The 12,748-nt window shown below is 29.9% G+C and overlaps 2 protein-coding genes across 2 annotated transcripts; both read right to left on the reverse strand.

Annotated features, from left to right (window-relative positions):
* Positions 1-10,726: 10,726 nt before the first annotated feature.
* LOC136083237 (uncharacterized) lies at positions 10,727-11,245 on the reverse strand. The gene has a single exon (XM_065802638.1). The coding sequence runs from the start codon at positions 11,243-11,245 to the stop codon at positions 10,727-10,729; it is 519 nt and encodes a 172-aa protein (XP_065658710.1).
* Positions 11,246-11,455: 210 nt separating this feature from the next.
* Positions 11,456-12,196, reverse strand: LOC136083238 (zinc finger MYM-type protein 1-like). The gene has a single exon (XM_065802639.1). The coding sequence runs from the start codon at positions 12,194-12,196 to the stop codon at positions 11,456-11,458; it is 741 nt and encodes a 246-aa protein (XP_065658711.1).
* Between the last annotated feature and the right edge of the window lie 552 nt (positions 12,197-12,748).

Consider the following 12,748-nt stretch of genomic DNA (forward strand, 5'->3'; position numbering starts at 1 on the left):
CATGCATTTCTTGGCACATGTCGGCTTTGGCAGTTATTACAATAAAATTCTTTTCCAGCAAAGTTTAGTTTAATTTTCATTCCATTGATTTCGATATTATGTGGTAAATATTTTACCAATGTGTTGAGCTTAACTCTAAAAAGTCTCCGACCATCCTCGATAGTTCGGTCAAAATCGTAAGTTGTATGTTTGATTGAGTAAATTGTATCTGTGTAAGGAGCAAGTTTATCGGAAAGTTCAGCATCGGTGACAGTTGGATCGCACTTAATTGTTATTAAAAAACCTTGTTCTTCTCTTTGCTTGAAAACAACGGGTTTCTCGCATTCATTGATTTCAATCTGCTCCATCGAAAGGTTAGTCGCGTCATTGATTGATTTAAGAACTGTTATCCACCTACCATCTCTGTGGTAAGTAATATTTTCAATTTCGCTCCTTCCAATCTTTGCTGCTATTTTCTCGCTAAGTTCTTTGGCTTTCTCCGAGATATATTTTGAATTGTTGACTTTTGAATAATCCAAACGGGTTCGGAAATCAAGTACACGATCTCGTAACACCTCTACTTTACTTGTAACACTAGCATGAGACATAATAAAAAAAATTATTCGCCAACAATCATCAGGCAAGTAGTAAAAGTTTAATTTTGCTACGATTTGTTTAGTGGACGTTACGGTTTATATTTGTATTTTAGATCGTTACGGGACGGAAATTGATTAGTAGTTAGATTAATAATATTATTAATTTGTTTTTAGTTGGCTAATAATTGTGAAAAAGTTAAATGTTTAATGTTGTTTAAAATATTTTTTATGTGTTAATGTGTATTATTTGTGTATTAAAAAATAATAAAATAAAAATAAGAAAATAAGAATTAAAATTGATATAAAAATATACATAATATTATGAAATATATTACAAAAGCTGTGTATGTGAGTAATTTATTAGTTAGCCTAGAGATACATGGAGCAGATTAAACTTTTGGATTATATTTTTTCGGATTCGATGCAACTGTCAACAAAATGCAACTGTCGAAACAAAGCAGAAAGCAGTGTGTAGGTGTGTATATATCCTTTTAAATTAGTTCTTTGGGGAAAGGCTTCTTAGGGTTAAGAATAGTTTTAGAACACCATGCCTGATGTATTCTATTAGGGATATCTTTTTAAAATTGCATTGTTTTTTTTATAATACTTCATTCTCATACTTCAAAACTCTAAAAACGTTCAATTGATTAATTTGCACGTTTTTTTATATTTATCTTGATTTTTTCTTACCCCTTTCCACCCACTTTAAGTAATACCTTTAGGTATGCTATTATAAATATTTTCTATAAATGTACGTACTTTCCTTATAATAAATAATAAAGTCATAATAATAAAAATAAAAGCACAGTTTCAAATGTAGAAAACAAAACAAACTTTTATGCACAAACCAAGATGTCTAAATATATAAGCCATTAAACGGCATAGGGTCACTTAGGTTTTACTGAACTATTTTTAAAGAGAAAGTAACAACTTGTGATAATTAGGTAGTAATAAAGTAAGCTTATTTTGTTGTAATATTTATTAGGAAATAGTTATATGCGAAAAAAATACAAATTTACTAATTAACTAGGAAAATGTTTTGTTTAAGTTACATAACATACTTAGAATTATAAATAACACAATTAAAATTAACACAAAGTATTTCAACCATTCCCATAATGTTTCAGGAAATTGCTGACTAAAAATGTTTTTAAGGAATTAATTTGTATTGTATTCCCAGCCTTTTAAATTGCAGCTATAACGGTTTGCGACAGCATTTAATATATTTATGCGTATGATCGTAGAAATAAGACCACCATCGACGCATGGTGTTTTTCAAAACAGGAATACCGCAGGTAGGTAACGGGGTTATGTTCACTTTAACATCAACATCATTGACTCCCTTTACAAACCAATCTGACCACGCCCCGCTAAACCATTTGAGCTTGAATGCAGCCACTGTGCAGCCTTTAAGAATTATCGAATCTGCGTAAACATCGAGGTTTGCATGCCAGCGGCAATCACGGGTAGGTGCACTTGTTACTTCAGTACACACGCTCTGTTGTTGTACATGCAACACTTTATCGCCACAGAAAACACTCGAAACTACGAGAAAAAAAGCTAACTTAAACATCTTTCAATACCATCAAACAATATTACTTTTTTTTGAGTTCTTCTTTAAATACTAAACATATATGACTCATATATAATCTTTAAATGTGTATTAAGCATATAAAGATTAACGTGATACCCGTAATAACATAATTGTACCACGCATAACATACGTTATGTTTTTTGATATATTTTCAGAAAATATACATTGTTTATGTTTATATGTCGTTTATATATTGCTCTATTACAAAAATAATTACTAGTAAAGTTTGTGTTTTAGCAAAATTGATAAAAATATGTACACTCATGATTGTTATATTTTAGATTAAATTAATTTGTAGTTTATAGGGCTTTAATGACTTTGAGTTAAAAATTGCTATAACTGCTTACAATTTAGAGTAAGGAAAAAAACATTATGAAACTAAATTAAATTTACCAAAAAAACAAAACGAAAATTCGCAACTTAAATTATATATACCATTAAAAGGTTCCTATTTAAAAACTGTTAAACAAACATTTGTTTCCAGATCTTAATTATGCTAACAAATTTAACATGCTTACGCAGAAAAGTACTTCTTCTAGGAATTCTAATTAACTTATTAAGTAAAGTTAAATCACTATTGCTTTTGTCATAATGTTTAAAGTGAAGTAAATTAAATAAACATAAATAGAGAGTTTAAAAATAAAAATTTAATCAATATTGTTTTAATACCAGATAAACGTCAAAATCTATGTGACGTTATTGAGAAAAGTCAACCTACGAGTCTCTAAAAATATATCAAAAAACATAACGTATGTTATGCGTGGTACAATTAAGTTATTACGGGTATCACGTTAATCTTTATATGCTTAATACACATTTAAAGATTATATATGAGTCATATATGTTTAGTATTTAAAGAAGAACTCAAAAAAAAGTAATATTGTTTGATGGTATTGAAAGATGTTTAAGTTAGCTTTTTTTCTCGTAGTTTCGAGTGTTTTCTGTGGCGATAAAGTGTTGCATGTACAACAACAGAGCGTGTGTACTGAAGTAACAAGTGCACCTACCCGTGATTGCCGCTGGCATGCAAACCTCGATGTTTACGCAGATTCGATAATTCTTAAAGGCTGCACAGTGGCTGCATTCAAGCTCAAATGGTTTAGCGGGGCGTGGTCAGATTGGTTTGTAAAGGGAGTCAATGATGTTGATGTTAAAGTGAACATAACCCCGTTACCTACTTGCGGTATTCCTGTTTTGAAAAACACCATGCGTCGATGGTGGTCTTATTTCTACGATCATACGCATAAATATATTAAATGCTGTCGCAAACCGTTATAGCTGCAATTTAAAAGGCTGGGAATACAATACAAATTAATTCCTTAAAAACATTTTTAGTCAGCAATTTCCTGAAACATTATGGGAATGGTTGAAATACTTTGTGTTATGTCATTTTTAATTATAAGTATTGTGTTAATTTTAATTGTGTTATTTTTAATTATAAGTATGTTATGTAACTTAAATAAAACATTTTCCTAGTTAATTAGTAAATTTGTATTTTTTTCGCATACACCGTAAAAACCCCTAATTCCGGATGTAACCAAATTCCGGATGGTTTTAGTAAAAAGTTTCATAACTCCCATAATATAATGAATTTATGAATAATTTTTTTTAATTAACAAACTTCTTTACCAGACAAATCGAAAACTATTTAAAAAAAAATTTATAAACTAACGCAATCATGAAAGATTTCAATTTGAAATCTCTCATAACTAAAAAAACAAAAAAAAGGAAAAAAATAACTTTGACTTGCAACAAAAAAATTAAAAAAGTAAAAACACTATTTAGTGCAGAATTTTATGGTGATTATTTTAGCCAAAAAAAATTCAATTACCTTTTGAAATAATTGATAAAAATGAAAAACAAATTTGCTACCAGCCAAGAAAAAAGACACCTAATTCCGGATAGAGGTAATTAATATTTTATGTATCTAAAAAAAATAATAAACAAATTAACCAGCAGCATTAAACAAATACACTTTTGAGTTCCGGATACAGTTAGTTAAAATTGGCTATTTTATTTTTTATCACTTTCATGCACATAATATAATATATTATGTTCATGAAATTAATAAAAAATAAAATAGCCACCAGGAAAAAAATAATTGACACTAATCCAGATACAGCTATTTTTTTTAGCATTCATAAACTCACGCAAACAAACTTTCAGGATTTAAAGTTCTAATACTTGATGCCCATGCTTCACATATGAGCTTAGAGTTGAAAAAAAAAAGCTTTATAAAATTCTATTTTACTTTTGCGTTTGCCGGCTCATACCAGCCATTTTTTACAGCCACTAGATGTTGGCGTTTTTAAAACTGTGAAAGGCGCATGGAAGAGAATTGTCGAAAGTTATTTGACTCAAAATCACTTTCAAAGCCTGACTAATCGACATTTTCCGGCCATGTTTAAGGGTTTCTTCCAAAATGGTGGGTTTAAACCTGAAAATGCGCGGAGTGGTTTTAAAAATACTGGTATATTTCCAATTGATCGTTTGCAATTTTCTTCTAAAAAAACTTCCATTGGTGCTGTGTTTCAAGCTGTCGAAAACAACAATATTGAAAATTTATTTGATTCTTCAACAGTATCTAGTCCATTAGTTATGGGAAATGCTACCAATACACCTAGCACACCGTCAAGAATGTCAAATCGTGAATTTTTGCTTAAAAGCTTTGCTACTTTGAATGTTCAACAAGTGGGCAAAGGTATAAACAAATCAGTGTTAAATATGCTTCGAGATCAATTGACACCAACTCTAAATGAAAGAGTTCAAAAAAGTGAGAGAATAAAGCGACCAGCTAATTATAATATGACTTCGGCGGATGCCATAGCTTACGATGAAGCTGAACAAGCATCAAAAAAACAAAAATTAGATGAACAAGCTGCAAAGAAATTTACTAGAAAACAAAAAAAGATTTCCACTGCTACTCAAAAAGCGAAAAATGCACAGAAAAAAGAAGAAAAAAAAAATTAAGACTAAGTCAGTCGTCTAAAATACCAGGTAAAAAAGGTATAAAGACAAAGAATCAATTAGAAAACCCTCATTTTCCTCAAGCTTCAAATAACATTTTAGTATCTGATGATCTTCTATGTTATTCTTGCGAAATTAATTGGACAAATAACTCAGATAACCGATGGCTTGCGTGTGAGCAGTGTTCAAATTGGTCATGAAGTGTATTTACTTAAAAAAATTATTTGAAAATTCTTTATATTGAGCAAGTTATGACAATTTAAGTCCTAAACCATCCGGAATTAGGGGTTTTTACGGTAACTATTTCCTAATAAATAATACAACAAAATAAGCTTACTTTATTACTACTTAATTATCACAAGTTGTTACTTTCTCTTTATAAATAGTTCAGTAAAGCCTAAGTGACATTATGCCGTTTAATGGCTTATATACTTAGACATCTTGGTTTGTGCATAAAAGTTTGTTTTGCTTTCTACATTTGAAACTGTGCTTTTATTTTTATTATTATGACTTTATTATTTATTATAAGGAAAGTACGTACATTTATAGAAAATGTTTATAATAGCATACCTAAAGGTATTACTTAAAGTGGGTGGAAAAGAGTAATTGTTTATTTCTATTTCAAGTTTATCATTGTTTTCAATTAAATAATAACATGCTTTATCTGTTACAAGTTCAATTAAGTTGATTGGCTTTCGTCTTTGTTGTTAACGAAAGTAGTAGTATTTTTGCAAACGGTGGCGTTGATGATTGCTGAAATGTTTTTATGGTATTGTCAGTTGAGCTGTTTGATGAGTTTAAAGTGTTATTTAAACAATTTGTTTCAATTGTTATATCGATTTCTTCGGATTCTTTTAGATGCATTTCATAATGCAAAAATGTTTTTACAAATATTTTTGCCTTTGTAATGCATTCATATCTATCGATATCATTTTTGATAAACTCAAATTTACGAAATTTGAAATCAAGAAAAGTATCTGCTAAGAAAAATCATTAGCAAAAATGTATTTGAAACGCCCTTTTAGAGACCTTATTAATTCCTTTTGAAAAGTCTTAACTAGTTCTGTAAAAATGGGTTGCGATTCAAGTATTCCATTTAGTAGAGAATACAATGTTGGAAACAGAAATATTAGTGTAACATATTTCTTACCGCTAAAAAGTTTTGTTAGCTCTTTAATTGGGTGTAACAAATCATATAAATTCTCCAGCACCTTAAATTCATTAGCAGTGGGAAGATAGTCTTTTATATTTTGGTGTTCGATGCTTATCATATCCAACTCAGTTTTATTAGTTAATATAGATTCAATCATATCGAATTGGCTATTCAAGCGAATAGCTATATCCTGCACTAACTTTATTTTAGCTTCATATCGAAGTGTTTCTTGAACTTCTTTTAACTTTTTTTGTAACATCTCCGAATGCTTAAATGAACCAACAATGTGCCTACAGTATGAAATTACCTTTGCAATTTCCAATTTGCCTTCGTTCATTTTTTCAATTTTTTAACTTCACTTTCTGTAATTTCTTTATTAATTAATTTTCCATTACAGTCGTAATCCTTTACTTTGAAACGCTTTGAACTATATTTTAATTTTTTTACTTTTATATCCAATGTGTTTAGAAGATCGTTAACCACAAGATTCAGACGAATACCAGCACATGGAATCTCAAGAACATTATCATCAAGTTTATTTACTGCAGAGAAAATGTTTGCACCTGAGACAGTAACTAGTGCAAAAATCTTATTACTGATTGACCATTCACTGAAGATTTCGTTTAACGTATTAAATAAATATTCAGCTGTTTTCACTTCAGACATAAACCTAAGATCCAGGTTTCGGTCAACCAGAATCATATTTTTGCCAATAAAATGGCAAGTGACACCGAGGTAGCTGTTTTTACTCAATGATGACCAAACATCACAAGTAATTATAATGAAATGACATCCCTTCAATTCTAGCATTAAAATTGATCTTAGATTGTCCGTAATTGATGCAATTAATTTTTTGCCCACCGTGTTTATGCATGGCATTTTGTAGCTTTTGTTTAACTCACTAACTAAATTTACAAAACCTGCATGACGTACTATCGAAATCGGCTGATCAGTACCAACAACAAAGTTCATCGATATTTAATTTTTTATGACTAGTCTCTTCAAAACTGTCTTCATTACCGCTCTCAATATCGAATATATTGTCATCGTTGAGTAAAATTGTTGATTTTTTTAGATATTTTTGAATTAATGGAATGATCAATTGATAAATGGGATTGCATTGAACTGGTCGAACTGTTGTAAGGTAGATTCTTTTAACATATGCTGAATTTTGTTTGATTCTTTTGGTCTTTTTGATTCTTTTGGACTTTTTCGAAATATGTCCTAACAAAGCTTCGTTTTCTTATTCATTTCTTAATAACGGATATATTTGTTTTTGACATGTTTGTTCAAACTAAAAAGCAAGAAGTTTTTTTTACTCGTCGCATACAATAAATATTTATAAATTAGGATCTTATGTTTTTAGTAAATATGTAATACATGTTACTTCACTTATGTTACCGAGCAACTAAGGAGATTTACATTTTAGAGTTATGTAACAAAAAGTTTGCTAAGGTATATACAATTGTTTGAAATCGTTGTAAATCTCATCTAAATAACCACTAGAGAGTAATTAGCCGTTTACTTTGCAACAACGATTTCTTATACTTGCCTTAGAGGCCCTTAGGGAATTGCACTTTATAACTTTTAAACATCATAATTATATCATTTTGGAAAAGCGCACGAACTTTTACGTAAATTCTAAATCTAAGGTTAACTTACGTTATGCAAATTTAAAATTAAAAGTGTTTAAACTAGTGTTGCTATCGACTTCGACTAAATCGACTAAAAGTCTACTTGTCGAAATTAGTCGTCTTTGAAAAATCTGATAGTGGATCTAATCGACCTTGGATTATCTACTAATTGACTAAAAGTCGATTTAGTCGAATAATAGTACTTATACATGCATTTCTAATATCTTTTTATTTGATTGAGCATTATAAATCTTTTTAATTTTATTTTGTTTATCAAAAGCAAATATGACTGTTGAATAGATTGTAGTTTTTTCAGAGCCGGAATAAAATATTTGCGCCTCTTCCTTTCATATTAAATTAAGAAATTAAAATATAGTATCTCCCTCCATTACAACGACCTCTCTCCTAATCCAGCACTAAGTTTTTTGTTTACTCTCTTGAAGTTCTAATAAGGGTTTGAGGAATTCAGCAACTTACAAAAAAACAACTTTTATTTACCGGTACCGGTATCGGCGGTTACTTGAGAACAACTAAAAGTACTCAAGAGTAACTTATAATACACTGAAAGTAGCTTCACAACGTCTTCTGGTAATTATGTATGGTAACTAGAATTAAGGTCCGCCTAAGTTAACATTTCGTAATGCTAACAGTAAGTAACTTGCCGAATCTTAGTTCTAACATAGTATCTAAAAAATAATATACAAACAACCACGCCTGAAAAGAGGTTGGGATAGATTCATTGGGTGTGTGTTTGTAAAAATAATATTATTTTCATCTTACACTATTTTTGTGTACTTTTTCTCTATTTTTACTATATTAACATTTTATTTATATTGTTTTTTCATTTTTTTAGTATTTTTATAAAAAATAAATAATCAAAATTACAAATTTCTTTTTTCAATATCCCAATTAATTTAAATCCAAAATATTGTTAGTTAGCTTCTGTATTTCTGGGTTTACGACTGATCATTTGTCGGCCCTGTTTTATTTAACAACTTAATAACATATGAAAAAAATTATTATATGAAAAAACTTTATAGTTATGTGTTTTTTTTTTGTTTTTTAGCAGTCTTTGCATGTGATTATTAAAAAGATTCTCATACAATATCGATCCGATATACAGTGCCGATCCGTTCCGTTCTTTAACTAGGGCTCTAAAAATAATTAAATTATGAGACCCTTCATATCTAAATATTTTGTTTTAAAACTTATATTTACTTTTATTTAACTATTTTAGACTTATATTTATTTTATATTTATCAAGAAATCAATAGGACTTTTTCACAATATTAAATCATTTGGACCAAGCAAAATTTATCCTGCGTGGCGTTTATATTGTTTTGTTTCATTAATATTTAAGTTATATAATTTAAAAATATATAAAACAGGCATGAATTACTTTATTTCTTTTATTACTCCCCCCCCCCCCTCACACTTTGACTAATAAACTATAGTTTAACCAAATATAGTTTTGAATTTACAATTTAAATTGTAAACAAAAACACTTAAGTAGCTTTTGCAATAGCTAGGTTTTATTCACTTTGAGAGAGCTAATTTTTTATATGAAAAATTTCACCGTATAGTTAAAAGGGGTCATTTGCAAATTATGTCACGCAAAAAACATTTCAGATCCTCTTCCTCCCTTCTCCACAAAATGTCACAAAATATCAACCCCCTATCTTATCCTGAGGGTTCTAATCCCTACAAAAGAACCGTTGGGGTTCTAATCCCTGAAAAAATATTTTGAAGCAAATTTTGGAATTTTGAAAGTAAAATATCGTTTCGGTATTATTTTCAAAATTTCGAAATCTCAAAAATATTTCAAAGCAAATTTTAGAATTTCGAAAGTGAAAAATTGTTTCGGTATTATTTTTAGAATTTCGAAATCTCAAAAATTTTTCGAAGCAAATTTTAAAATATCGAAGGTGAAAAAATGTTTCGGTAATATTTTCAGAATTTCGAAATCAAAATAATATTTCGAAGCAAATTTTACAATTTCAAAATGAAAAAATCGTTTCGATGCAAAATTAATTTGAAATTATTTTGAACTTTCAGAAACAAAAATAGAGTTTCGAAAACTTTCTTTTTTTTTTTATCGAAAATTCGACTTTAGCTTCCGTGAACAACCTTAGTATTTTGCCGGCTGAAGCAAGATCCCAGTTTGCTACCCTAACTAAAAAGCACTAATATATTAAAAAAATATCTTAAAGTAAAACTACGAGTGACGTATAAAATCGTATATTTGCAAAGCATTAAATCCAAAGATACTATCACAAAAAGCAAGCAAAATACATACGAAATGGGCATATTTTAACATGACTTAGTGAATGAAGTTTACTTTTCTACTCTTTTCAGACGCAAAAGCTTTCAATAATTCAGTAAAATCTAATTTTTGTAACCATATCACTTTCTAAGGAAATTAAAGAAAGACCTGTCAAACGATTTTGTGACATAGCAGATCTTAAGTAATCTTTAATTAGTTTCAGTTTTGAAAAACTACGCTCTCCAGTTGCGACTGATACTGGCTGTGTTAACAGAATTCGTAAAGCAATAAAAACATTTTAGGTGAAATTATTGTTTCTTAAAATAAACTCTAGTTCTTTTAATGGTGATGTTTTTGGTTCAATTAATTCAGACAATGCAAGCAATTCATTTAATAATTCCATGCCATCAATATCTGCAGAACTATCTGTGCTTAATATTTTTTGAAGATTTAAACACTTTTCTCTTAGACTTTCCTTTGAAAATTTTTTTTTAATATTAGCAATATCTTACAGGAATTGAGAAGCATCACTGTGTTTATTTAACTGGTTAAATCTTTCCTCATCGAACTTATAGCACTATCGAAAATGCAATTAAAACATTCTATTTTAAATCTATTTTTTGGATTTTTAATGGGATCATCTCGAGTTTCATAAGAAAGCATTTGTTTTTTAAACCTTGGTCTAATAGAAACTTTAAATAAAAATGATGACTCCAAATCTAATTCAGCAGCAGTTAATTCTGCATCAGAAATAACTTTTTCAAAAGCTTCATCCGAGCGATACAACTTTAAGAAGTTAACAGTTTTGTTCAAAGTTTGTTTCGCTTCAGAAATGTCAATTTCAATATTCTGAATAACTTTGCTTGCTAAGTTTACTTGGTTCAAAGTATTGAACCATATCACAGTACAGCAAAAAAATTTAAAGTTTTTCATCTTTTGAGTTAAAACCTCTGCTTCATGACGTGAAGATGGATCATAAGAAATGTCCTGGCTGATTTCAAAAACAGCATCAAAGATTTCTCCAGCACAGTATCGAAAAATTCGCACAGCTTTAATCATGCTTTCCCATCTTGTTGCACTCAAAGGTTTTTAAAAAACTTTTTTTCCAAGATGATTTTTCAAAACTGTCCATCTACGAGATGATCCACAAAGAAAGTTATAAATGGCTTGCACCATTCCAAAATAAGCCACAGCCACAGCCTTAAATTTGGTAGTTAATGATGCTGCAACATCATCGAGATGATTTTGCAGCATCATTAACTACCAAATTTAATGAATGAGCATGACATGGTACAAGAAGGCTCTGCTGTTCTTTTCCAATATTCTTTTCTGCACTCCTGACTGATGTCCTTTCATATTCGCACCGTTGTCGTAACTCTGTCCACGCATATCTTCAGTTGGAATCTCAGTTTGAGTCAACATTTGTAGAATAACATCTGTGAGTGCTGACAAATTTTCTTCACGAAATCGTTTTGCAATTATCTGAATGAGTTCATTTTGTATGATTTCCCCCAAGTAATGGGTGTTAATCTCCTCATTCTTTATTCGGTGAACATGATCTGCCATAACTGCATCAAACTGTGCTAGCAGTTCAACTAGTTTTAGGAAGTTTCCATCACTTTTCTCATGTAAAATATCAGAATTTCCACGAAAGGCAAGACATTGTTCTTCTAAAAATGTCATTATTGCAAACAATCTTTCCAGAACTAACTGCCAACACTGTATTTCTGCACTGAGAAGTTGTTGTTGTAATGCATCAATTGTTTTGTTGGTATCTAGTCGGTTTGCTAATTCCATCCATTTGCCCAATGAATAGACGTGATTTTTAGAGGTTTCATGTTCTTTCAGCTGTCTGTGCAAATTTTTCCAGTCTCCAAAACCGATTGTCTTCAAATGTATGTCCATGTCACCAAACAACTTACATGAGAAACAAAACACAACATCTTTTCTTTTAGAGTATATAAGCCAGGATGTTTTAACAACTTCACCATTCTTGAGTACTTCTTGCATGCATTAAGGATTAAATCTTCTGTTGTTGGCATTGAAAGGAATTAAAAAAGATGGATTAGGTGCTGATGGGCCATTTTTAACAAGAGTTACTCGAAGATCATCTGGAATTTGATCAGGCCAATTGGTAGGATCTGTCAGGTCTGTAGTTGGTAAAGTTTGAAAACTCTGTTCTGGCAATGCAATTTACGAAGTCGTAGATAAATTTGCTTCATCTTTTAATTTAGATTTTTCACCTTTCAGCTCATTTTTCACTTCCAAGTTTGAACCTATTGTTGCATCTTGAATTTCATGGATTTCATCACAAGCACTAACATCACAAGAATCTCTCATAGTTGTTGTTGGCTTGCTTTAGGAGTTATTAAAAAATTGCTTTAAAACTCAGACATTTGTTCATCCTCTTCTCTTCGTTTTTTTTTTTGCTTTCTGTAGAAATCACCAGAATTCTTTCTTTTATGTCTTACCATTTTTATCTATGGATGTCAACAAATATATAATCAAAACTCAAAATGCCGCCTTAAGAAAGTGCCGCTTGAGGCAGCTGCTTCTCTTGCA

This window comes from Hydra vulgaris, chromosome 08 (assembly GCF_038396675.1).
Source record: "Hydra vulgaris chromosome 08, alternate assembly HydraT2T_AEP".
NCBI lineage: Eukaryota > Metazoa > Cnidaria > Hydrozoa > Anthoathecata > Hydridae > Hydra > Hydra vulgaris.